Consider the following 26,584-nt stretch of genomic DNA (forward strand, 5'->3'; position numbering starts at 1 on the left):
CCTCCCTTTGCCTGGTCGCGCTCTGAAACACTTGTGTATGAGCTCGATATCAATAAATTATCATTTCATTTCATTTAACATGACTCGCCTTTAATCAAAGAAATCCATTAGCGCAACAGAATAGAAAAGGCGAGTGTGTTCAGAGCATAAGTGAACTCTGAGAAATATAGGGAAATAGGCTGGTTCACATTCTAGAATCTTGATTATTTTATTTTTTTGTGGTCTCTCCCTTGTTTTGTTGATTAGGCATAGTTATAGGAAATGGATTTGGTTTTTCAGAATACAAGGCATCAAAGAGAATAAGTTACAGCCAGACCTCAACCTTCTGACCTGGCGAGGTTCCTGGACTGATTGTATCTACCAAAGATGTAAAGCTCAAAGGTGGTTACCGACCCAAGAATCCACAAAAGGAATCTTTCGGGTGGAGGACCCCCTCCCCGATCCATAGGTAGAAGGGATACACAAGGCGTGTAGTGAACTAAGCTCAGCTTTATAGGATTATTCCTTCAGGCTGAAACAACAATAGGGATAGTAAATATCCATGCAGTTGTTAATACAGAGGACCTCCCTCTTCCCTAAAAGGCTTCAAACCAGGTACTCACAATTAGCAATGTGGGCCAAATGGGACTGCATCTGTAACCATGCAAGAGAGTACCAAGTAGGAAATTGAGGACAGAAGTAGCTCTGGTTATATTAATTCTGGGCGAACCAGTGGTTAGGGGTGCTCTCTAAGAGAACCTGGACTCCTGCTGGCCCTAGCTAATAAAGTACTTTCTTCAAAGGCTTGGGAAGTTGAGCAGTAGATGTACCAGCTTTAAGCAACAAAAATGATTGGAATAGCGGCTTGACGTAGAACAAGGATTATGGCATTTCTGTTAGTTGATCGGACGCACTTCTGCACCGATCAGTGCTTTGACCCCTGTGTGCCGGGAATCCAGGTGGAAGTGACTTCTGGATTCTTGCCACCATACTACGTCCGTGGCGCTGTCCCAAGAGCTGCCATCTGTGCTACAGGTGCCAGGCATCAGAGTGCTGAAACCAAGGCAGATGTGCCTGGTTCCTAACACTAAGCCATCCTTTTAAGTTGCTATATAGTTTAGATGGTCCCTCCAAAGCACAATAATAAAATGAATTGTAATACTTGATTTGACTGCACAAAAATTAAATCTCCTTTTCAGTCATAACCTCTGAATACGTTGTTGTATTTAAAAGTCAAAAACAGATTTGGAAGAGGTGGAGCGCTCAACGGAATATAAATCCAAGCACAATATTTGAATTGGACTGCATTATTAATATATTTACATATTACAAAACCTTTTTCATACTACTAGTTATTACATGTAACCTATATAAATGTGCAGAATTCACATGCCTTTTCAAAAATATATACCTCCATATTGAGATGTGGATACGTTCATAAGCGAAATTATGGAGTAAAATTATATTTGAATCCAAATCTAATCATAACGCCAGATGGGGGGAGGAGGCCCTCCCATTTCACATGATAAAATACATTGGACCAATACAAATAAAGGGGAGGATTATTAGAAGTGTCAGTATCTAATGAGAAGCCTCACCCAATGGTAAATTGTTGCAGCTACTTCAACCCAAACACATAGAGAATAAGGAGTGCTTGGCAAATCTGTAGACAGAGACATCTTGTCTGACAACAGAAGTGCTGATGTGGGATAATACATTGGAGGTAGCTGATGAGGATCCAATTTAGAAGGACTTGTCCAAATACTTTTTGATGGCATTAGATAAACCAAAAGTGAAAGTATATTATTATTTATTATTTTTGTTTTTATTTATGATGCGCACAAAAATCTGAAGGCATTGAGGCGCTGTTACAGAGACCAGTTACATGCAGGCACATAGTATTACAGTTACATACAGATTATTTAGCAGTTACATGCAGAACAGTAATGACCTGGAGGGATCTTGTGTTGGATCCCTAATTAGGAGAATAGCCAGGTTTTGTACAACATTTTAATTGTTTCTCTAATGCCAACACTTGCCAATGACGGCAAAGAAAATAAAGTGAATTATAAATCGCAAAGTGAATTATTCCATTACAATTTCAATGTTCATTGTTCATTGCATATTTGTCTAGAATAGGTATTCTGATTTTATGTTCTACAAATAGATGTCATTGTGCATTGTGGTTTTAAAGAATATCGTGGTGATTTCTCCAGCATAAAGTTAGGAGACCACCTTTTGGTTTTGATTGACTAATTAAAATATAAACGGAAAACTCAGAGAAAAAACAGCCTGTTTCTTGTACCAGAATTTGGGGGAGTGGGGATTTTCTCAGTGTGAATTTTCAAGGTATAGCTGGAAAATGATAAAAGCTTCTGAGCAAATTATGGGAAATATTGCCAGCAACTGGTGTCAATACCTGGATATGTAAAGGCAATACCCGTCATATGGTGTAATCAGATAATCATAAGGCAGCAGCAAAAACTGGCATTTGAGATTAGTAACTGGGAGCTTAGAGGGCAAAACCTGTTCATTGGTGTGTGTAGCCAGCCATCTGATGGCAAGGCATGTCAATTGGTGAAGGTACATGGCCTTATGATGACAATAACTGGTAAATTACATCTGCTCCTGGGCACGGTAGCTAGCAAATGATGTAGCTGGGCATACAATGGCAATATCCGCAAATGGTGTGTGGGTTGGGTATATGATGCATATTTGGCAAATGCTTTAATGAGAATCACTAACATTACCTGGAATATCATGGCAAAACTCAGGACACCACTAAACATCTAACTGTGTACCATGCACCAACATGGGAAATGCACCAAAATCTGCACAATTGATGCCAGAATGAGACCACCATGAAAAGCTCACCAGTCACACCATTTTCCAGAGCAATGTAATTCATATTGATGGCTCTTCCTAAAATTGTTTGAACGTAGAAGGGCCCATGTACACATCACTGACTAAGACTATTGAAAATTGAACTCGTCCAGGTCGAACACCACTAAACAGAAAGGGACTTGTTCAAATGCTACCACAAACTGCCTTACTCATTGGAAGGCACTAATCACCTTGATTTCAAAGGCACCCAACACTGCATTCCAATCCCATACAGCTCTCATTTCTCTATCCCCAGTGACTACACTCTAAAAACTCCTAAAGCCTTATGCTACGCACACAAATTGTCCACACATGGCTACCACAGGCCTAACAGTTGCTACATCAACACTCCTCGAGCTATGACTATGTTCTCGTCTTTATCCTTATCACATGTCTGCACACAACAGCGCAAACCCCAAAGCACATCAACATATGAGGTAACATATAAGATTGTGGGTTTTCTCCTTCAGATAACATATTCCCAAGTGTCACCAACAAACCCATACAAGTAGCTCTGTTCTCAAGTCTTGGGTATTTTGACCTGCACTCATCAACCTAATGGGTTTCACATCATCTTTGCCAGCTAGCCAGTAACACCACCCTCCCTTTTTTCTTACAGAGACATGCACTGTTAGGCCAACAGAAATGGCATGAGGGTGCTATAGAATATTACTTTATATTCCTGGAAAATGACATGGGTGCCTATGTATTTGAGGACAAAACCTGGTGCATGATTTGAGTACCTGAATGTACTGTATGGAACTAATGGTGGCAACAGTAAAGACAGACAGAGGTGATCATAGTTCAAGGGTGTTTATTAAACTGAAAAAGGTAGGTTGGAAAAACAACTAATCTGAACCTAAATCTAAGATGGGAGAAAGCTTCGACCATCAAATAAAGCAGTCCTAGTGGTGTCATGTCAAAATAAAAAGGGCCTATGCTAAGAAAAACCTATTACCAATTCTTGCGTTAAATATCAAAAAGGAGTGTGGGATAATGTTCTTAAGAAAGAAGGAAGTGTTCACAAATGATAAATTGGGATGCGGTAGTCTGAGTCTCCCTTCCCCATGTTTTAAGCACGGGATAAGGTAAGATTCTGGAGCACAGCACACTGTAGAGGAGGTGCTAGATTTGCTTGAACTCACCCCTCAATGCAGATAACTTGTCAGGCTGATCAATCGTTCCAGTATTGAAAACATCATAATTTTAGGACAAACAGAACATTTTTAGGGTGATATATATTTTTAGGGTCAGAATGCCACAGGCAGTTGAGGGAATCTCAGGTGTTACACATATATTTTGAATATCCAAAATGTAGTCTGAAAACTGAACAGAAACCGAGTTATGACCCCAACTCCCCATTGGTAGCCGCACAGAACAGACTAGAGTAAAAACAAGATGGTGGAAAAAGGCATAGTCATGTAAAGATAAGTAAATTATTCTTAACAGTTCATGAACAGATCACTGTAGCTGGTGCATATATTTAGAACTTCTTGGTAGCAATTCTGACATTGATGGGTCGAGGGAGGCCAGTTAGCGGTCTGGGAAAGTAGCAATTGGAACAGACAGCTGTTTGGTTTGCAACAAATTAGATGAACAAGCATAGTATAGCCTGCCAAAAAAAGACTCTGGTGATCTGATAGACTGCTTCTTTCAAGACATCAAACGATTTATAATGACAGGCAGTAGGATCTCACACAAATATAATTAGCTTATGTGCCAGACAAGTGAGGCTTGCCAAGAGAAGTCATGTGGGCTTGGTGATTGACAAGCAAGTCAGTCAATTGAAGTATGGGAGGGCTCATAAATTAGTTGAGAGCCAAGTAAAAATGTATCCTGTATTTGCATGAAAATATGAGGTCAGTGTAATTTTCCTATATAAACCCAGTGATTCTGGGAGCTCACTGCTGGTGTCTTCTTGGTATCCCGAGATGCATTAAAGATGACTTTTGAAACCAGACCGGGAGCCTGTTCCGCCTCTTTGGCTTGTGTCCAGTCTCTGCTGCTTGACCCACAGATGTCAATGCTCAGGGAAGGCATTGGGCCCTTAAACACGCTCCAGCTTTCCCAGCACGAGCCAACAGTTATGCTCTCAGCAATCGGGGCCTTTGGTGATTGAATCTCTTTTCTACAAAGAGTCTCTTGCCACAGTGGGTCTGATGTATTCAAAAATAATAAAAGTAATTTTCTGCTTGCATGTTGGGTGATGCCTTTCACCCTTGGAATCCCCTCTTCCGGGCGCAGATACCTACAACGTTCCTTAATGATACCAGGACCTCTGATAGCTATGTTTACGAGGGCCTGTGGTTCAATATAATAAAAAGTTTAAAGTTCCTTTCTGTTTGCACGTAACCTTTCAGTGGTGGCTGCTTACCCCTTGGATCTCCCTCATTCGGGCTTGGAACCCTTTGGCATTCACAAATCTTCAGGTGATGACTGTTCGCCCCTTGGATCTCCCTTGTTAGGGCTCGAGCCCCTCTCGACTGTTTGCCTCCCTCGTTCGGGTTCACTATGGTATTCTTTACAAGTCTTAATATCTTTTTGTACAGTTCACTGTGGGCATTCCTCGTTTGCATTCACTCTTTTCAACATACTGTATTTTGGGACTTTAGACTTTGCCCCACATTACCGGCATCCCTCATTTGGGTTCCCTCTTGCCAATCTTGTCAATCGTGCCTTTTCCATTCAACTCTTAGGATGTGGGATTCACTTCCCTTAGCTGCACAATTATCTGTCGGTCAAAGTCTTTCGACTGTACAGAGGATTTTACAAGACCCCTGTATGAACACTTTGACTCTTTCTCTTGCCATTCCCAAGGCCTTCTGGTACTGGTAGTTTTAACAATCGGGTAATCGCTCAGAGTTATCCTGAGTGAGCTCCCACATGGTGCCAGACTCCTCTGTTGCTGGTTTTCCCCTTTTACATCCATTTTATGCTTTCAAAGTTCAATTAGCCGTTTGCTACTTTTAGTTCAACACAATTTAGTTTCTTATTGACTCTCCACTCGACTCAATGGCTATGATGAACCGCTTGGCTTTCTTTCTGGTTGTCATCAAGGTTTGGACCACAGAGACAAGCGTTGCTCCCCGGGTTTGTTATCAGCGGGGGAGGGTCTCCTGTACCGTTGACATCTGCTGCAACTGACGCTGGCTATTGTTTGCGGTCTTACAATTCCTTCTGCAGAGGTCTCACGGGCCTTGGTTGGAAAGGGCAAGGTCGCTTCTCTCCTGGTCACCCACTCGGTATGCACCGTCTTCCTCATCCTCTGGAACTGCTGTGCTGAGTTAGCCCCGACGTTGTGCGATCTGCCTTGCTTGCATTGCACCCTTGTGCTCCACCTTTTATCCCTGTGGGGAAGGGAAAGGGCCATCAGGTGTGTGGTTCGAGTCAATTGTCCTTGCTTTGCCTGACCCTGATGTTGGGACATGTCAAGTAAATAGCTAGAGTGTTAGTCCGTCGTCCTACGTAATGTGCAAGAGTATTTGCATTGTAAAGGGGGGTAAAGTGCTTGTGTTTCCTATGTAGTATGTTGGGGAAAAGTTGTCGGAAGAAGGGGGATACCGCGTCTCACCCGTCGGTGTCCCACTTCTACTCCCGAAGACCCCCAATCCAGGTGATCCTCCCTCACTGGACCACCCCCAGGAACTGGATCCAGTAGCGATGGCCGTGTCCTGGCCACCTGGATGACAGACCCCAGGCGACTAGTCAGGGAGACACCTTCAGGTTTCTCACAGTACTGGCCAGTGATCCATATTAAATCTTCCTTAAGATCAAGCAATCCAGACCACCAAGGAACCTGAGATTCATGCTGGAGATGAAACTAAGTCAAGCTCAGACGCAGCTGGAGAGTTTTTAGCCGTTATTGGTCTCAAACTCTCGATTCTCTTTCAGCCAATGAAAGTATAGTCAAAGCTGTTCTGTTCCAACAAATCTTTGACACCTAAGCCCAACGCACTTTCCATTGACCTGACTGCTTATAAATTATGACCCATTCATCCTACCTCTTCATTAACTTGGAATGTGATCAATGTTGCTGTGAATTGGTATGCCTTTCACTCCCCTCTGCCCTCAGTTCTCCCTCTCAGTTGGAAGCACCATTAAGTAGCGGGTCCGCCATGTATGTCTTTCACAACTCATTAATTTGACAAAACATTTAAAGAGAGACTTTTTTATGACAAAACCTGATGTAAGGTTTGAGTACCTAGGCCTATGATGGCAAGGCTTAGTACACAATGGCAATCGTAAAAATAGCTTGCGGTGGATGGTAGCACCATGGCAGCCATATTGTATCAGTGCATGGACATATGTGGCAATGGGTGTATGTAATGTGCATTAAAATGCCTCTACATGACAACTGAGGAAAACATGTGAAATACACCAACATGAAAACGAATGGCTTGCTCTAGTTGGAGGTTCAAGCTTTGGTCCTGTGAGCAATCTGTATGGTGGTAAGAATGTGCAATGTGCCAGTGATGCTATCTAGCAGTTTTTGTAAAAACTGCTTTCTGTCTTGTGGGAAATTATAATTAAAATGTTTCTTTTATAAGGCGCTTAATACCAGCGAGTGGTTTCTAAGCGTGGCATTGTAATAGAAACCTGTGGTGCACTGCGATTCCTTGCTTCCACCACAAACGCGTTGCCCCTCAGCTATCCTTCCTCCCCAATCCCAGTTATCCTTCCGCCTAAATTCCCGTGCACTACTGAACACATTAATCTGTTTGCAAAACCAGCATTAGATGATACATTATTCTGTTACCAAGCATGTTAAGTTAAGAAAAATGTATAGTGTGAATATCTGCTTCTCAATGTAAATGACATAATTTGCAGTAAATGAGTTACCCTTCTAATGTCACACTTTTCAGGCAACCCCTTCCAGAATTTGACGATCATGAATGCCGCTGTGGCCAACATCATTGTGTCTATAGTACTTGGACATCGTTATGACTATCAAGACAAAACTTTCCTGAGGCTTCTGCATTTAATAAATCAAAACTTTGAATATTCAGCCAGTCCCATGGTCTCGGTAATTATACATTTGTTTATCAGTAATTTCATCAGTATAACATGTAGAAAGCCAACTTGAATTGATAATATCATGGTAAGATGAATGCCATTCACATATTTCCATCTTTTGCTTTACAGATGTTTTGGACTACAAGGTCCCTCATCCCTAGCTGGCATAATCGGTGATTAGGGATCATTGGAGTCATAGTCCAATACATCTGGAGAAACCTCTTGGTCTACTTTGTAAATGTTAGTTTATAAGCTAGTCTCAAGGAAACTTTGGATAGCCCAAGATTACAATAAAACCGTGAGTGGTGGGATCAAACTCCTACTGTCTTTATTATACCTTGATATAAAACTATAAAAGGGTGAGACCTACACACAGCCATGGTAAGGCACCACTGTATCTATCCACCTCTATCCAACTCTACAAGCATCCCCGAAATCTCCTAGACTACTCTTGTGGCTCCCTGCCCCGCCCTGTGCGTCACTCTCGCTTCCACTCTTTTTTTCTCTTCTTGCTCCACTTGCATGGAATTATTTTCCTCCGGATATCTGGGAAACAGTCCACATGGATTTGTTCAAAACCAAACAAAAATCCTACCTCCTCTCCTGCAAGTTACCCTCTTAACCTACCTCTCATCTACTTGCTAGCAAAACATTTTCCCTCGCCTCTAACCTAACCTTGTCCCTCACTTCCTCTGCCTCCACTGTAGTACTTCACCCATCATGGTTACATCCCATGCACACCTGGCCGTACCCCCTACCTGCAGTTAAAAATGTCCAATGTTCGTTGTCCTTAATCTATGTATGTCCACTTATGTATTGCCCTCAGTGACTGTTCCATTTACTCCCATCCACAACCTGGTCAGAATGTTATCAAGCTCCCATTGTAAGAAGCTCTTATCTATTGTATGTTATTTTGTGATGAAAAGAGCACTGTTCTTCCTGTATACGAATAAATGAAATATGTATACATGAATAAACATATAAAACATACATATATGTATATTCAAGGAAAAATCTTTAGCGGCAGGGACGTTAAGGTGAGAACTAAAAAAAAAAACTGAAATTCAGCTAAAGCCACCTTAACTTCACACCCCCTGTTGCAAAGCCTATGACCACAAAGATGACATCACTGATGACATCTATGACATCACTGATGACATTGCTAATAACATCATAGGCTGTGCAATAGAGGGTGCAGAGTTCAGGTTGATTTTAGCTGACTTTCCGGGGTTTTGTTGCATTAAGTTCTCACCTTAATGTTTCTGCAACTACAGTTTTTCCCTTGAATTTCAAGGGTTTTGTTATTCCATAGATTTTTGTCACACGTGGCCAGCGGCCACAACCTTCGGCCATCCCTACTGTCCATTTTAGAACACTACGAAGCCACTAGCCATGGCAATGGAACATGCCCACTGTCCATTTTAGAACATTACCAAACCACTAGCCATGGTCACTCTATATTTTAAAGCACTTGCAACCCATCTCTCAGACTTTCATCAATCACAAACTGATGTTGACCTATTTTGACAGTAGTTTTATGGATCAAAGATTGCAGGCTTTGAGAACTCACAATGTTTTAAGGCAATGCACAGTGAGATTAAATGTGTCAAGGATCACACACTTTGGTTAAGCAGCCTGATACAGCCCCTTGTTGTCTGTTGTGATACATCTCACAACCCAAACTAACAGCAGCACGGAAAAGGGGAAAAAATAACTAGCTGCAAGAATAATATATGCCCAGGCACAATTGCCCCATAGTAAAAATCTAAAGTTGGCCCCCATGAATATATGCGTAAGTGAACATATATCTTAAAGTTAAATATGCAATTGTAGTTAAATTGACCTTCCCCCTAGAAGAAAGTGTGCAAGACAAAATAGGTTTGGAGTTTAAAAAAAAGTAATGAACAACATAAAAATAACCATAAAAATAACCTGAGAGCTGAAAAGTTGCAATAAATATGCTGGCAAAGTATTAATGGTGCTCACTTTTTTAACCCATCAACTGTCGTGAAATATTCCCTGGAATACAAAATCCCAATATGAAACAAGTGCTTGTGGTCTTGTGGGTAAGCGTCTGCACTGGGCACATAACAACCTGCGTAAAGCATGACCACAAAAGTGATGGGTGGAAGGTTTTGAATTAATCTGTACCAGTGGCATTGCTCTGGGCAACCTTCCACCCCACCGTTTTTTAGCCCGTCTGCGCCATTGCAAAAGGGGTCCAGCCATATGCAAATCAGTCAGGTACTGCCACCAATGGTAGAAGCCCTGCCCGAACTGCTAGGCAAGGTCCCCTCTGCATGGGAACACAAGCAACCCCAGACATGTTTCGGCCTTGTTTAGTCCTGGTAGCCAAATCCTTCAGCAAATTTACCAACCTCAAACAAACTCAAGGGGTTGGGTCTGACCTCTGAAAAAAAGTTCCCAGTTCCCAGGGGTGGATCAGTGAGGGAGTGCCCCTTCTTCTTTCAGCACCTTTTCCCCATCCTACCACATAGGATATTCAAAAACGCTGCCCCCCCCTTTTTGACATGAACACTTTCGCACAACGTGAAAGACAACGGACACCAGGGCCGTTTACCTGACGTGTCCCAATACCAGGGTCAGGTAAAGTCAGACAATAGAACAGAATTGTGCACACCTGATAGCCCTTTCCCTTCCCCACAGGGATAAAAGGTGGAGCACAGGAGCACAGTAAGAGCAAGGCAGACTGCACGACGTAAGGGCTAATTCGGCCCGGCAGTTCAAGAGGAAGAGAAGGACGGCACAGACCGAGAGGGTGACAAAGAGAGAGTCGGAGTGTGTATAAGAAACTGAACTTTGTTGAACAAAAAGTAGCCAAAGGCTAAATTGAACTTTCAGAAGCAAGCAATACTAGTAACGAAGGAGGGGGAAAACCAACAACAAGAGTCCGGCACCAGGTACGTGCTCACTCAGGAAACTCTGGGCGATTACCCAATGGTAAAGACTACCGTAACCAGAAGGCCTTGGGAAGAGGTGAAGAACTGTCAAAGTGATCATACAGGGGTCTTGTAAAATCCTCTGTACTGTCGAAAGTCTTGCGAAAGCTAAGGGAACTGAATTCTGTATGGTGAAAATTAGTACATTTGTATTTTGAATTTGTTTATTTAAATTTATAAAGCGCACCAAGCCCTGAGGCATCTGGGCGCATTTCTCAGAGATGACACGGTTGCATATACACATTACAGAGATACTTAAATACAGTGCAAAAGATGCATAAGTACATTGTTTACAGAAATACAGGTGATAAACATTGGACATGGTTACAATCTCAGATAACAGGCAGGAGAGTGCGAGGCAAAGCCTCTATTACTGGTTGGCTAGTGATCTTGCACTAGAAGCCAGGTTTTAACTTTGTTTCTGAAGGAGTGGTAGGAGGATTCAGATTTGAGACATTTGTGCATGAGTGACAGTGACTTAAAGGCAAATCTTTGGGAGACCGAGAGCCAGTTTTCTGAGATGTGATGAGCTCTAGGGATATTCATTGCTGCCCTGATGGCATTATTTTGTAGAACCTGTAATTTGTTTGTTTCGTCGACTAACCTCTAGATAAAGCGCATTACAGTAGTCAAGTTTTGACAGGACTAGTGTTCTTGCTATAGTGGTGCAGTTGTTGGTGGTAAGGAATGGACTGCATGCAGTGATTAGTTTGCAAATATAGGCCGCTGCAGAGGTTATTGCGTTGGTTTGTCTGTCTAGGGTTAGAGTGGAGTCTATGTATATGCCAAGAGTTTTTGCGTCCTTGGATACCTTGATGGTATTGCCATCTATGGTGAAGGAATCAAAGTTAGGATCTAACTTGTTGAGTCTGTGTTGATAACCAAGGAGGAGTAGCTCTGTCTCATTGTCGTTAAGACAGAGCCCATGTTAAGCCATCGAAGCCTGGATGACATAGTAGATGTTATTGAGTGCTTTAGAGTCTACTTTGTGGTCGCCGGTGATGGGGAAGAGTATTTGGGTGTCAGCTGCATAGTTAGTGTAGGTGACACCCAAATGATCGAGGATGTCGAAGAGGTGTTTTGTGAACACGTAAAGTGTTGGGGATACGCATGTGCCTTGGGGGACTCCGTACAAAACTGGTGCCAGTTTGGCAGAGGCTGAGGGAGAGAAGACCCGCATGGATCTGTTCTCCAGAAATGATCTGATCCACGCATTAGCGTTATCTGGGAAGCATGCTGCAGAGATCGGATGGTTACATAGAACTTGGGGATTTACCATGTCTAATGCTGCCAACAAATCGAGCAATAGGAGGAGGGCCAGCTTGCCTTTGTCTTGGAGTTTGTCTATTTGAGTCTTCAGGTCAATCAAGGCTGTCTCTGTCCCATGCCTAGGTCTGAAGCCTAATTGCCTGAGACCCAGGAGGTTGTTGGTTTCTAGGTGTTCCTGGATCTGCAGATAGGCTGCTCTGTCCAAGATTTTTAAAAGAAAGGGGACAGTAGTGATGGGTCTGTAGTTGGTAGGGATACTCTGGTCTAGAGAAGGTTTCTAAAGTAATGGGAGAACCCCCGCACCTTTCAGGTTGATAGGGACGATGCTGGTGTTAAATAAGGCATTGATTAAGGAGGTTATGAAGGGAGCTAGTTCTTTGGCTGCCTCCTTGATGATGGGGACTATGCAGGGGGCTGGGCAGGTGACGCCTTGACAATTAGATGGTTTTAGGTTAAGGATTATGTTTCTGTATCTTTGGTGGAGTGTGAAGAGAAGTTGAATGGCTTAATGGAATGGTGATGTGAGGCGCGAGTGGTGTTTTGTTTTGGGTCGAGTGAGAGGCTAGTTTTTTTTAGATTCTATTTTTTCTGGAGCATGGTGATTTTATCTAGTAGTGCTTTTTGGATATTAGAGCACTACATGGTGTCTTTGATGTATGTGTCAGGGGGAGCTGCTGGGGTTTCTAATTCTTTCAGTATGTTGAAGAGTTCTTTTGTACTCGATTTAGCTTGGATGAGCTGGTTATTATACATGTCTTTTTTGGCTTGAAAGATCGCCTTTTTGTTTGTTTTTGTTTATTTATAATGTGCGCCTCATCCAAAGGTATCTGGGCGTGTCTATTTGTAGTTGAGGAATGCTATCAGAAGGTTGTCCTTATTAGTTGCTGTGGGGCGGCTCTTCCAGAGGGCTTCGGCACTTCTTTTTTGCATGCGTAGAGCTCGGAGGCGTGGCGTATACCACAAGTTGAGGTGTGTACGTGGATTCAGCTTTCGTAGTTTAAGAGGTGCAATGGTGTTGATCGCCTTGAGGAGGGTTTCATTGTAGATGTCGACTAATGAAGTGGGGTCTGTGTCCGATTTAATAGAGTTGTTGAGGATAGGTAGTATAAGTGGAAGCAGTTTCTCCCTCGTTATATCCCTGCTGTTTCTCGTGCAAGTTGGATGAAAGAGGTTCTGTTTAGTGCGCTGATAATCATTCTTGATAGTGAATGTGATCAGATGATGGTCTGACCAGGCACAGGGCGTGTTGGATATGATATTGATGTTGCAGTTAAGGTCTGCAAACCAGTCAGTTGGTGTGGGTCAGTTCTGAAATGCAATGACGGAAACTAAATTCAGTTATTGTGTTGGCGATGTCTAGGGCTTTAGCATCCTTAGTGAAACCGAGGTTAAGATCTGCCAATAAGATGATTTGGGAACTTGGCTTGGTTTTTGTGGAAAGAAGGGTCGTAATATCCTCTTCAAAGAAGGATACTGGCCCAGGGGGCCTGTAGATGAGGTACATGGCGAGTGTTTGAGTGGTTGAGATAGGGAGCTTGACGGATAATAGTTCATATGAGGGGAGAGGTTGACTTGATAGAGGTCTGAGGCCTAAGGAGGTTTTGGATATGAAGGCGACACCCCCGCCTTTTGTTTGGTTGGAGTCTCTATCACATCTTGTGATGGAGTAATTATTAGGAATAGCAAGGGAGAGGAGGGCCCAGCTGCAGCATGAAGCCAGGTCTCTGTAATCGCTAGGAAGTCACGGTCTTGTGCCGTAATAAAGTCTGCGATATCTAGGGCATGTGCTGGTAGTGATCTAGCGTTAATTAATGTGACCTTAATAGGAAGGGAGGCTAAAACAGGACTGCATTTATTGTTAGCAGAGGTGGTGTGTTCTCTCAGCAAGGAGCATTTGTTGGGTACATTCCTGGTTGATTTGATAGTGGTGGCGTAGGGATGGTACTGGAGGCTGATCGGGCTGGTAGAAATCTAGAACCTAGTCTACCATTCCTATGTTTCAGTGTATATGGATAGTTTGGTGTAGGTTTAGTGGCGAATCGTTCAAGCCATAGAGCCATGTGAATTTGGGTATGGTTTATGAGATGAGGTTAATGTGGTGGGTGTAGTTTTGGAGATAGGGTGCCGGCAGGAAGGCAAGAAAACTGAAATCTTAATGTCCTTTTAAACATGTTCAATATACATGAACTGTATATTGGACAAGTCAGCGAGAGTGAACCTGGAAGAGGGAAACGGACAACGAGGGGCAAAGCCCAAAAACCTGTTTAAAAAGACATTAAGATTTGTGAAAGCAAGAAGTATTGCAAGACCAGTGGGAGGCAAGTGTCACCATCGTCATTTGGGATCCAAGCCCGGCCGAGGGAGATCCAGGGGTGGAAAGCCATCACCCAAAGTTCACTGAGAAGAGAACAGTCTTGTGAATGTGTTGAATACAATTTCTGAGGGGTCTCCACCCAGAAGAAGGGGATCTGCCACCTCTGATACACTCAATGCACTTGTCCCTATTATGAGGATCTGCATGAAGCCTAAAATCAAGTGCAACGCCTGGTATGACTCCGACCTCATCACCCTTAAACGCAAGCACAGCGTGGCTGAGAGGAAATGGTTGGCATCTTGTACATCCTCTGGTAAACTGGCCTGTTTCCTGCTCGGAAGGCAATACCGACACTCTGTCCTCACTAAGAAGATAGCTCACATCAAAATCCGCATTTCTGCAGCTTCTAACAACTGGGCTGAACTTTTAAAATCTGCAAGGAGCTGACCAATCGTGCCAAAGTCTCTACCTCTCCATTCCCCTCCCAGGCCCTCTGTACGGCCTTGGTGTCTCCCCTCCCAGGCCCTCTGTACGGCCTTGGTGTCTCACTTCATCTCTAAAACTCAGGACATCCTGTCCACCCTCCCAGCTTCTACTGCTTCTCCCTCCATGCTCTCCTCTCCCTCTGGCTCCCTTGCGGCCAACCACCCCCCCTCTCTGCCTTTCCTCTCCTCCCCTGACAAGGTTTCTAGACTAGTCTTATCTATGAAAACCTCATCTAAATGGGTTCCTCCCTGTTCTTCCAAAACCATCAAGGATCACAGTGACACCCTCGCTCCAGGCTTGTCTTACTTTTGAAACCACTCCTCTGGAACCTTCCTCTCCCCGCCGAAGCACTCTTGTGCACCCTCTTCTCAAGAGGCCTTCAGCCGCCCCCTCCCTTCCAGCTAATTGTCGCCCGATCTCCATCACTCCTTTCCTGGACAATCTCCTGGTAGAGCTGGCCATCTCCCAGCTCATTCTTCACACTGAATCTGTTGGCTGTCTCCATGACCATCAGTCTGGCTTCAGACTTGGGTCCTTCCTCTCTCTCTCCACCTGCGGAGTCCCCCAGGGGTCTAACCTTTCTCCCTGGTTGTTCAACCAATACCTGGTCCCTCTTGCCCACCGCATTGCTTTCTGCTCCAACTTCCAGTGCTATGCGGATGACACCCAGCTTGCTTTCAGGCTCCCCACTGCCGCCTCTTCTCATTCTCTCTGCAATCCAAGAGAGGTGCGCCGCCAATGATCTCTGCCTGAATGCTAGCAAGACGGAGATCCTCCTCATTGGCACTTGTGCATCCCTCTTTCCCCTCACTCGCTGGCCGGCCTCCCTTGGCCCTCCTCCTGCTCCCACCTGTGAGGCTAAGAACCTCTGGGTTATCTTCGACTCCACACTCTCCTTCCCTCCTCACATCTCTGACGTCTCTTAGGAGTCAAACTACCAAATGCACCTCCTCAGAGGTATTCTCCCTTTCCTCTTCTTCCCCCAGAAGCTCACTGTTTCTAGAGCTCTGGTTCTCTTCAGGCTTGACTACTGTAACAGCCTCTTTTTAAATCTGACCTCCTGTAGTCTCTGTCCTCTGCAATTCATCCAGAACAGGACTGCAAGACTTGTCCTTGGCCTCAAGCCCAAGGATCGTATCTCTCCAGCAGTGAAATCTCTCCATTGGCTCCCAGTGGCTGCAAGGATCAAGTTAAAGACCCTTTGTATTGTCCACAAGGCCTTCTGGGGCCTGGGACCAAAATATATCCAGCTTTCTCTTCTGAAGTATCTCCCTACTCGAGCTCTTCGCTCATCCACCTCCAACTCCTTGAGGGTCATTCGCTTTTCCAAGCAACTAGCTCGGGGCAGAGCTCTCTGTTCGGCAGGCGCCTCCGTCTGGAACAGCCTTCCTGCCTCTCTGAAACTTGAGCAGAACTACTTAGGGTTCCAGAAGCAGCTCAAGACATTCCTCTTTGCTTCTGCCTTCTCTCTTCCTCTTCGCTGCTGATCTTCTGTCTGATACTGCACAGGTTACCTGGCTACCCTCTGAACCATGCGCCTAGGTCGCTCCTCTCCCAGTTGCACACCTGCACTGCATCCCGGAAACCCTGCACTTGGGGGCTGTATCTGTGACCCTACAGTCCTCCTATCAGCACTATCTATAATTTGCTGTTCTGCACTTAACCTTGCACTGCCACCTGTTGGCCGTACTACTTGCTTTTTGATGTTTTGATCCTATGTTTTGATCCTATGTCCTGCAATTGCTACTCCTCCAATTCCCTCTGCACTTTTCCCCAATCCTCTCCCCTGCACGTGCGCGATCGCAATGTCACTGGGCCTAGTAAGATTGTTGTCTTGCCCTCCCCCTGCTCCCTGTTCCTCTCCCCTCCCTCCTCGTGCCTTGGAACACTTGTGTATGGGCGCGCTATAAATAAAATATCATATCATATATATCCAAAGGTGAAGCCATCACCTAAAGTGTTCGTAGAAGAGAACTTTTGTGTTTGTTTAGAGCATCATGCCTCAAAGGCGAGAGACTTTTATGGAAAGTAGACTTAACCGTTGAAGAACCTAATAGGTGATACAGAACTGTTAGCTCATGCTGCAAAGTCTCAAGCGTGTGCTGTGCTCCAAAGTCCCACCTTGTCCTGTGCTAAAAACATGGGGAAGGGAGACCTCAAGGCAATCACAACCTGACTTATTATTTGAACACTGTTTCCTTTGGTCTGAGGTGGCTGGTCCCTTCCTCACTTTGGAGCTAAGCAGGGTCGGTCCTGCATCAATGGGAGACCTGGATGCCCAACTTGTCATGGCCAGTGATCTTTCAACCCTGAAGTCACTGTCGCTGTAAAAATATCTATTTTAAAAGTTTTTTTTTCTATAGCCAAAAGTACAGATCTACAGATACCCTAGGCTATCTGTAGTCGTGTTATAGCTGCGAATATTGGAAAAACAGCTGAAAAACTAAATTCTTTCCTGCCCTCAACAAGTGTACCCCTCCTCTGTGCCAGTTCCCCACACAACCATTATGGCCTCCTCACCTCCCCTGCCCTCTCCTTTTCCCCCCACATCATGTTTCTGTGTAGCAGTTTGCTTTCAAAAGTCTGAAAATTTGCAGCTATTCTGTCCATAACCGAGGGTACAGAAAAGCTTCATGTTGCAAACTCCCCAATTTCACTTAGTGTCCTCTTATCTCTTCCCCCACCTCTAGACTACTGGCATTTGCATGTTGTTTGACCTACAAATGGCTTTTCCCTGCTTTTCATTTTTCGATACCCTTGGCTATAGCCACAGCTATCCCTCGCATTGGCAAAAAAAACAGGGGGCGGCTATTTCATTGCTAAAACACCCAGTTTTGGCAATTTACCTGAGATATAGCTATCTATTTTGGAGGAGTGGGCACCCCTTCTGTGTCAAATATTTTAAAAACTACTGCACAGAATAACCACAAACTACAAAAAGGCCTCAACTCAACGCTTTGTGCCCAAGTTGTTTGGGACCTGGTCCAAATCATCCAGCAGTTTGGGCTGTGCAGGCTTCAAAAATTGACCTTTTGTGTCTGAGGGAAAACGAATGGGAAGTAGGCAGCAACTTTTTTTTTGGTTTTCTTTTCTTAATAACTTTATTTTTTAACAATCTTTACTAGACTTTACAGTTTGGAGGGGCCTGCACATCCTTAACCGACTTTGAAATTTCAGCCAAATCCGTCTCACGAGTCAAAAGTTAACAGCGATTAATTTCTTTGAGGTTTCTATGAGAGTCCGACTCACCTTAACTATAGGGCAGTGAATGATGCCCTATAATGTATGGTAATCCATTTGAGCCAAGTCACACCGGCAACAACGCCCCCTAAGAGCCATTTTTATATACATAGCTTTATCTACCCAAGGCAGACATTTCTCAAGGCTGCCAGCCATCTATATACCTGGCTTTACCCTTATGTGGTTAGAGCATTAGGACATGTTTACAAAACACCAATAAAGTTATGGTCGGCTTGAAAATGCTTGGGGAATAAAAATAAAAAGAAAAACACACAAATATTCCTTAGGTTGAATATTGTAGACCCGATTGGCAGCGGGATGGGCAATCTCACACTCTTATTGCATCTGACTCAGTGTAAATGTGTGTCATTAAACCATATTACACTGTTATTACAACTTAAAAAATATTTTATTCATCGCTCTTAATTACAAAAAATATTTTAAAACAAGTTACAATCTAGGTTCAATCCTAGTTGTACATATGTTGTTGAACGAATGTCAATAGTGTTCAACAAATGATAGCTATAATTTCTACTATCATTCCAACTTTTGATTAAAAATGTAGCACTCACGTACTACTCTACATGTCTACATGTCCACATTCTCTCCATTTCTTCATTCACAACCGAACATGTTTCACTCCTTCACTCTCACAATTTAAGATCAATTATCCTGGAATTTCTTCAGGGGTACACTATTATTTGTTTCCACTCATATATGACATGTTTTAATACATTTTGCCATTGGTTCAATATGAAATGCCTTTTCTTTTTCCTATCTTAAGGACAACAGTATGTCGTTATTCATGTAGCTCAGCTTCTGCTTCTATGTCCAACTTCCATTTCTACCTTTGGTTCCAAGTGCAAGCTTTCAAGTGTGAGATTCAGTCGGCTTCCCTTCTCGAAAATGTTTTCTTTGTCTTCTAGCTGTCACTAGCTCCTGGTTTTTTGCAGAGTTGGCTCTCACCCTTAATTCTAAGGTAGATCGATCAGCACGGTCATCGTATGTTCGCCGCTTTGACTTCACAGTAATGCGCCCATGCTGTTCACTTGCCCTTACTATGTAAATTGTGTTATCACGGACATCTGCCCTACTTCTAGGGTCAGAAACCAGAAAGGAAGTACTGCTACGTGGGGGTTCTACCAAAGCACATTGAAATTCTGAGAGAAAAGATTTGTATTCTGGGGAACCTTTTTTGAGTACTAGTGGAACATATCCAAACATGCATAGCCTATAATGATGTCCAGAAAGAAACTTACAGGAAAAGTCTGCATAGTAAATAAAGTTAATTGTAATGAAAAAAAGCAAATGGTTCTCTTGTATACACTTGTACATATCAAGAAGGGGTGTGCTTTGAACAGAAAATTAGCATAGTAAGCATTAACTCAAGAAAAAAACATACAGATTACAGTGAGTCCCTAAACAAATGTGGTTAACTAGGGAAGCCAAAAACAAACAGGACAACCAGTGCGTCAAACAAATAATGAGTCTCTCTATGTATTATTAGTGAAATACAACCTGAATTTAGGAAAGAACAAGAAAACGAATGAAAAAAGATATATGTAATATATATAATACAATGTCTCTTAGATTGCAATGATTGCTCAGATACCCAGTCTCTGTTATAGTGAAAATCTTGATAAACATATATCAAAAATCAAAAAATCCTCTGGGCAGGTGTCGTATCTGTGGCAGTGAGAAATCTAAAAATCAAATGCCACACCTTCAGCCAATGCACAGCAATTGTCTAATGCATGAAAACTTCTAATGTGCAACGGCCAAAAACAGATGCCTTAGTGTGCATTGGCCTACTGGGGTAGCTCTCTCTACGCGTCCTCATGTAATGGCCATCTTCTCCTTACGGCACACTCGTAGTGTTCTTCTCTAGCTGTCCACCGTCCTTTTAATCCGTGGCGTTTAGATTTCACTGGCGTCTCTTGGCACAGGTACACTGCTGCCTTCATGGCATTCCATTGGGGAATTAAAACACCTAAACGTGAAAGTAGGATAATCCATTTGAGCTAAATCACACAGGTCACCCCCTCTCCCGCCCCCCCTGCTGGCCATCGCGGGAAGTTCACCTCCAGTTCAGACCCACATCAGCAAGGCATATCTGTGTTCAGTTATTTACTATTAATGGATTGAAATCTGTCATTATTATTTATACTTATTTATTATAGGACATCAAAAATGCATCAAACAACTCTTTTACAAACTGAAATACACATGGCTTATAAATATATAAATGCACATGCATGAAATTACACACATTCATTCAAAGTACAAGTGTATACATTCCATTAAAGTGTATTCCAAACCACATTCTTTAGTGAGGCAAGACATTTGTACAACCACACATCAATTATGTTGAGTCTATTGCGTAATAAATATTTTCTTCAAATCATTTTGGATGCACCTCAAACATTCTGTGTATTCTACTTCTGACCCTATGTGTTTCTGCCCCTAATTCTGCTACTTGCAGGACAGTCTTCAGGTTTATACTGTAAACCTTTCTTCTAATCCTTCTAGTGTCTCATAGTTTCCCCAAACACATTATTCTCCTTTAACAATGTTCCAGTTTTCTTAATGTATATTATGCCTTATAACTTCTCTATGAATCTTTCTTATCCCGGTGGCACAGGAGTACGTTCACTAGCTTTGTGCATGTGTATCACCTACACCGTTTGACTTGTATTTGCATCGATGGACAAATAATGTATATGTTGAATACCTTTCGAGCACATTCCATTACCTTATATTGTTATACTTGCCTCCTTATCAAAAGAATATGCGAGTGCTTATTTGTCACACTATAGGAAGGGTTTGAGAAGAAACTATTGCATAGTGGTTATGGAATTTCTTTTTCAATTGCATTATATGCCAGACTCTCACATCTAATTGCATTGATCCTTTGCAACAGCAGCCCCTAAGAGCGGGCACCTTTTCACCATCGTGAACGTAAATCACCATATGGTATTGGTTATTGTGCCTTACTTGAGTGATAGAATGAACTTGGCAACATTTGTCTAATGGGTTATACATAATGTAGGTACATGGCATAGCAAGCAACCACGAACAATGGGATGTGATGTGCAAATACAAAGGACAGGTGGGCAGCTCAGTGCAGAACAACAAACTATTAACATCTGGATAATGAAGCTTCCACCAGTGCTTCCAGAGATAGGCTTGTAAAATCAAATATCCAGCTGCCCCTGTGCCTGTGCTCCAGAATAGTTATGGCATCTTCTCTAAGTCCCAAAGAATCCTCTCAAAATGTATATTGCATATTTAACAAAGGAGTAGATATGCACCGTAATTAGTGTGCAAGTGGCAACATGTGTCTGTCTACGAACATCAGCTGCCACGTAGTTCATGCCTTGGGCACTCTTTCAAGGCTGGAATTTAAAAGGCCTGTGAGCCCCTTGGTAGTCCCCCTAACTATGGTGGCAATAGTACATGCCCTTGAAAGGCGTTAAGACCCATCTCTGAAATTGCAGAGAGTTGGAGCCTGATTATAAGATTGGGATAAAAGCAGTATACATAGCCAACTTCTCATCTCTGAGGTGGGCGGACCGACTGGAGGTGAAACGTTGCGGGTTTCAAGCTCCAAAAGCTGCTAAAACCTTTAATTTTGGGTGCAACGTGTGCAGCAGTATCACTGCACACATTTCTTAAGACTGCCACTTTTCTAATTTGAGAAAGTGTTCATAGGCTTACAGTAAATTAGAAAAGTGGTGCTCCACTCTGGGAAATGCCATTAGTAAAAAGGGGAAACACATGCAGGTAATGTTGACGTCACATGACGGGTGTCATATTTTTAACTCCAGAAGAATCCCCTCGCAGTCCCTACCTTGCATTCCTGATGGTCACCAGGGTCATTGTCGGGCCATAATTCGGGCACATGCAAAAGCTGAGGCTGTCCTCTCCATACACCACATTATTTCTTTGTCAGAATATAGTCTGTTTAAGAAATGTTTTGTTCCTCCTTAGAACAGCACATTTCTATTTTTACATGGACCTCTGAATCGGGCCGTAAATCATCAGAGGTAGTGCTTAGAACATGTACAGTTATAGAGAGGCTGTCCCAAACATTTTCAGTAGCATTAGAGTCCATGAATGCGCACCAGATATGTATGTCTTTCCATGGTGGCTTCAATCCCAAAATTAGGAAATTACTAGGGAAACATCCCGTCCTCATTTAGAGCAGTAGAACATCTGTACATTTTCGTGTAGTGGGAGCTGGCAACACGTTCTGAATAGTCTTTTTGGCAGTAGCAGCAAAGCCACACGATCTTAGTCAGTGTGTAATATCTTAGTACATGAACATGCATTTAGTTAACACCTTTATATGTAATTGTGGGACAGTGATGTAATAGAAGAGGGAATATAGAATGTGGAGCCCAGGAGAAAGGATGCTGATCTGAGTGAACTGAGAGAGGAACTGTTAGCTGTGGTGGAGCCGGTGGGTTTATCTATGGATCTTAAATAAACCAATTTATCTACAATACTTTTTGAGCCAATACTTCAGTGGCAACGAGGATGGGATGTTATTTGGCTTAGAACAGCAAACCCACCGAGTAGCTGTTCATTCACACTGGATTTACCATTACCTGCAAGCCAGGTAACATTGGTCACCAATTGGAATAAAGTGAACTCCAGGAAAACCACAATTGAACAGATTGTGAAGTCAGAAGACTGAAGAGCAGAAACTATCACACTACCTGAATTCATGAAGGCCAGGAGTCTGCAATCACAAGTGCCATTTTTTAAAAAAAAGGCCAAAGAAGTTTACTTAGATATATAACTGTCTTCAATAGACCAACGCTTGCTCAGCAGAACAATCCGGTGAGAATTTTATCTATATTCAAAGCGGGATAATAGAACTAATTTGGAACATGAGCGGATGTATGATTGTAAATTAACACTTGCATATATAATATAATAATATTTGAGCAACTTGTTTCTAGTTGTTTTTAAAGGTGATTGGGTTTCCAAAGAGCACGGAGCAAATCCTAAAGAATACCAGTGCCATATTGAGGAACATCTAACTTTGAGCAACGTGTTGCTAGTTATTTTTAAAGGCGATTGGGCTTCCAAATTGTATGGAGCAATTAATAAGGAAATAAAGACATTATTGCTGAACAAAGGAACATTCAACCTTGAGCAACGTGTTGCTAGTTGTTTTTAAAGGCGATTGGGCTTCCAAATTGTATGGAGCAATTAATAAGGAAATAAAGACATTATTGCTGAACAAAGGAACATTCAACCTTGAGCAACGTGTTGCTAGTTGTTTTTAAAGGCGATTGGGCTTCCAAATTGTATGGAGCAATTAATAAGGAAATAAAGACATTATTGCTGAACAAAGGAACATTCAACCTTGAGCAACGTGTTGCTAGTTATTTTTAAAGGCGATTGGGCTTCCAAATTGTATGGAGCAATTAATAAGGAAATAAAGACATTATTGCTGAACAAAGGAACATTCAACCTTGAGCAACGTGTTGCTAGTTATTTTTAAAGGCGATTGGGCTTCCAAATTGTACAGAGCAATTAATAAAGAAACAAAAACACTATTGCAACGATTGTTACACTTCCATCACCATCATATTATCAATTATATCATTACAGTCAGCCACATAACAAAATTACAAGAAAGAGAAAAAGCAAATATATTGGGAACATCACATCTGTTCCACTAATAGAGGCAACATTTCATTGCAAGAATATAAAGGATCAAGAAGGAGCACGCATCTCACATAATATAAACAAATATACTATATACAGATTTTTCTCAAAACTCATTTAAACAATTATCATCAACGTCTGCCAGTCATGCAAGACATACCGCCTCCTAATTACTTTTTAGACACCAAAGGTGAATCTCCTGTGCCATGGAAACGGTGGAAGAAGCGCTTTGATCATTATGTGTTAGCAGCGCATGGTCTCAATTTCTCCAGTGAGAGGCAGAGATGTCTACTTATTCATTGTTTGGGAAACTATGGTCAGGAACAGTTTGAGAATCTTCCTGCACTATCTGATCAGGAGTCTGTGGGGTTGACGGACTATGACAAGTGTATAAAAATGCTTGATCTACATTATGAAAAGTCCATTAGTGTCATTCTTGAAAGATACCATTTCGGGAAGCGAAAACCAGAAAACGGGGAAGCAGTAGAACAATTCATCACTGCACTACGCGATTTAGCCACTACATGCGATTTTAGATCAAATTTGGAAGAGAGCCTCCATGATCAGTTTATGTTGGAATGTAAGGACAGTAAAGTAAGAGATGCCTTATGGGCCAAAGGCAATCCTTCATTGGATGAAGTTCTCAGGATTGCAAAGGAAGTGGAACATACAAACAAATGTGTAAAGGAACTGGAAAAAAGAGAAGAAACTGATAACAAACTAAATATGACTAATGTTCCAGAGGTACTGCCTAGACAAGAAGTCAACAGTAAAACTAATAGAAAGAAACAAAGATGAAGTATATGAAAGAAAAAAGGGCCAAAATTCAAGGAAAGAAGAGATGAAAAATGGGATGTGAACCATCATAAGAGGAAATGTTTTAGATGTGGTAGCATATATCATATTGCTAGCAGTGATGAGTGTCCAGCGTGAAAAGAAATGTGCAAAAGGTGTAATAGGAAAGGACACTTTACGAATTGTTGCAAAACCAAAGCAGAAAACATTGAATGTGTTGATGAGTTATGTGATGATTTTGAAGAATGTACCTTTATGATTGAGAATACAGACATCAATATAGTGGAAGATTGTGATGCGGATTTAGAAAAACCTATGGCTGACATACAGATTTGCAATTCAGTTGTTAAGATGGTCATTGACTCTGGTGCCAAGTATATATTGTTACCAAGAATAATATTTGATAGACATTTCAAAGATAGTACTGCATTAACAGATATTGATGTGAAGCCGGTTGCCTATGGGGGTAAACAAATTGAATTAGAAGGCTGGTTTTCGTCGACCATGAAATTTAAAGACACAACAGCAAAGGGAAAAGTATACATGTCAAAAAGGGGTCTTCATCCTTTGTTGAGCTGGTCTCATCAGAGGAGATTAAAAATAAGACCAAACCCCATTGCAGATGAAATGGTGTATGCTATAGATCAAGAGGTACAATTTGAACATCTTGAACATCATCCAGTTTTCAGGGAAGAACTGGGAAGTTTAAGAAACTTTACACATGAAATAAGAATGAAATGCAATGCTGTTCCTGTTGTACATATAGTAAGACCAGTGCCAATGGCTATCAGGAGTGCTGTAAAAGAGGAATTGGAAAAGATGGTAGAGCAAGGTGTTATTGAGAGAGTTGAATCTTCTGAATGGGTGTCGCCTCTGGTTGTAGTCCATAAACCTAATGGGAAACTTAGGCTTTGTATTGATCTTGGGTCAGTAAATAAATGCATAATTCCTGATAGACATCCTTTGCCAAATATAGCAGAAATGTTGGGTTCAATTAGGGATCCAAACGTCATGAGCACGCTTGACCTAAAGTCTGCATATCATCAAATTGTGTTGCACCCTAAGTCTAAGAATGAAACAGCTTTTATTACAAGTGAAGGTTTGTTTCAATGTAGGAGAATGCCCTTTGGGTTAATCTCTGCAGCTGCAGTGTTTCAACGTATAATGTACAATTTATTCCATCATATGGAATGTGTCCTATGCTTTCAGGATGTTTTAGTTTACGGGAAAGACAAAAAGGAACACGGTGATAGATTGTACAAAGTGTTAAATATTTTTTGAGAAGCTGGTCTTACGCTCAGTAAGGAGAAATGCAAATTCAACATATCTGATACAGTATTTGGGACATGAAATTTCTGAGACAGGAATTGGTTAATACTATCGTAGGTTTTCCCAGTCCAGACACAAAAGATAAAGTCATATCATTTTTAGGAATGGCAGAATATTATGCCAAATTTATTCCAGACTTAGCTAGAAAGAGTTTCAATATGAGGAAGTTAGCAAAAAAGAATGTAAAGTTTGTATGGGATGAAGAATGTGAGTTGGAATTCAAAGAGATCAAGAAGGATCTCAATGCTGCACCCACTTTGTAGTTTTTCAATCCCAATAAAGGTAGCATTCTCACCACTGATGCGAGCAGTCAAAGTTTAGGTGCAATATTATCACAGGTTAAAGGGGGAAGTGAACATACCTTTTGTTTTGCTTCCAGAGTACTCAAACCGGCAGAATGCAATTATTCTACAATAGAAAATGAGTTACTAGCTATAAAATGGTCCATTGAAAAATTTAGATCCTTTTTGTGGGGCACCGAATTTGTGGTGCGGACAGATCACAAACCGCTAAAAGAAATTTTAACAATCAAAGGTTTAGGTAAAGTGTCGGCCAGGATTAGGAAATGGGTCACAAATTTGCAGGAATACAATTGGGATGTAGAATATCTTCCAGGAGTTAAAAATAAGTGTGC

The 26,584-nt window shown here is 42.1% G+C and overlaps 1 protein-coding gene across 1 annotated transcript in view; it reads left to right on the top strand.

Moving 5' to 3' along the window:
• The window catches only part of LOC138453179 (cytochrome P450 2K6-like), a 546,472-nt gene that overhangs the window by 269,491 nt on the left and 250,397 nt on the right, over positions 1-26,584 (top strand). Inside the window, exon 4 of the mRNA XM_069605778.1 lies at positions 7,725-7,885. Coding sequence (XP_069461879.1) covers positions 7,725-7,885 — 161 coding nt within the window. The remainder of the gene's footprint in view (positions 1-7,724; positions 7,886-26,584) is intronic.

This window comes from Ambystoma mexicanum, chromosome 4p (assembly GCF_040938575.1).
Source record: "Ambystoma mexicanum isolate Mex_15411 chromosome 4p, UKY_AmexF1_1, whole genome shotgun sequence".
Classification (NCBI taxonomy): domain Eukaryota; kingdom Metazoa; phylum Chordata; class Amphibia; order Caudata; family Ambystomatidae; genus Ambystoma; species Ambystoma mexicanum.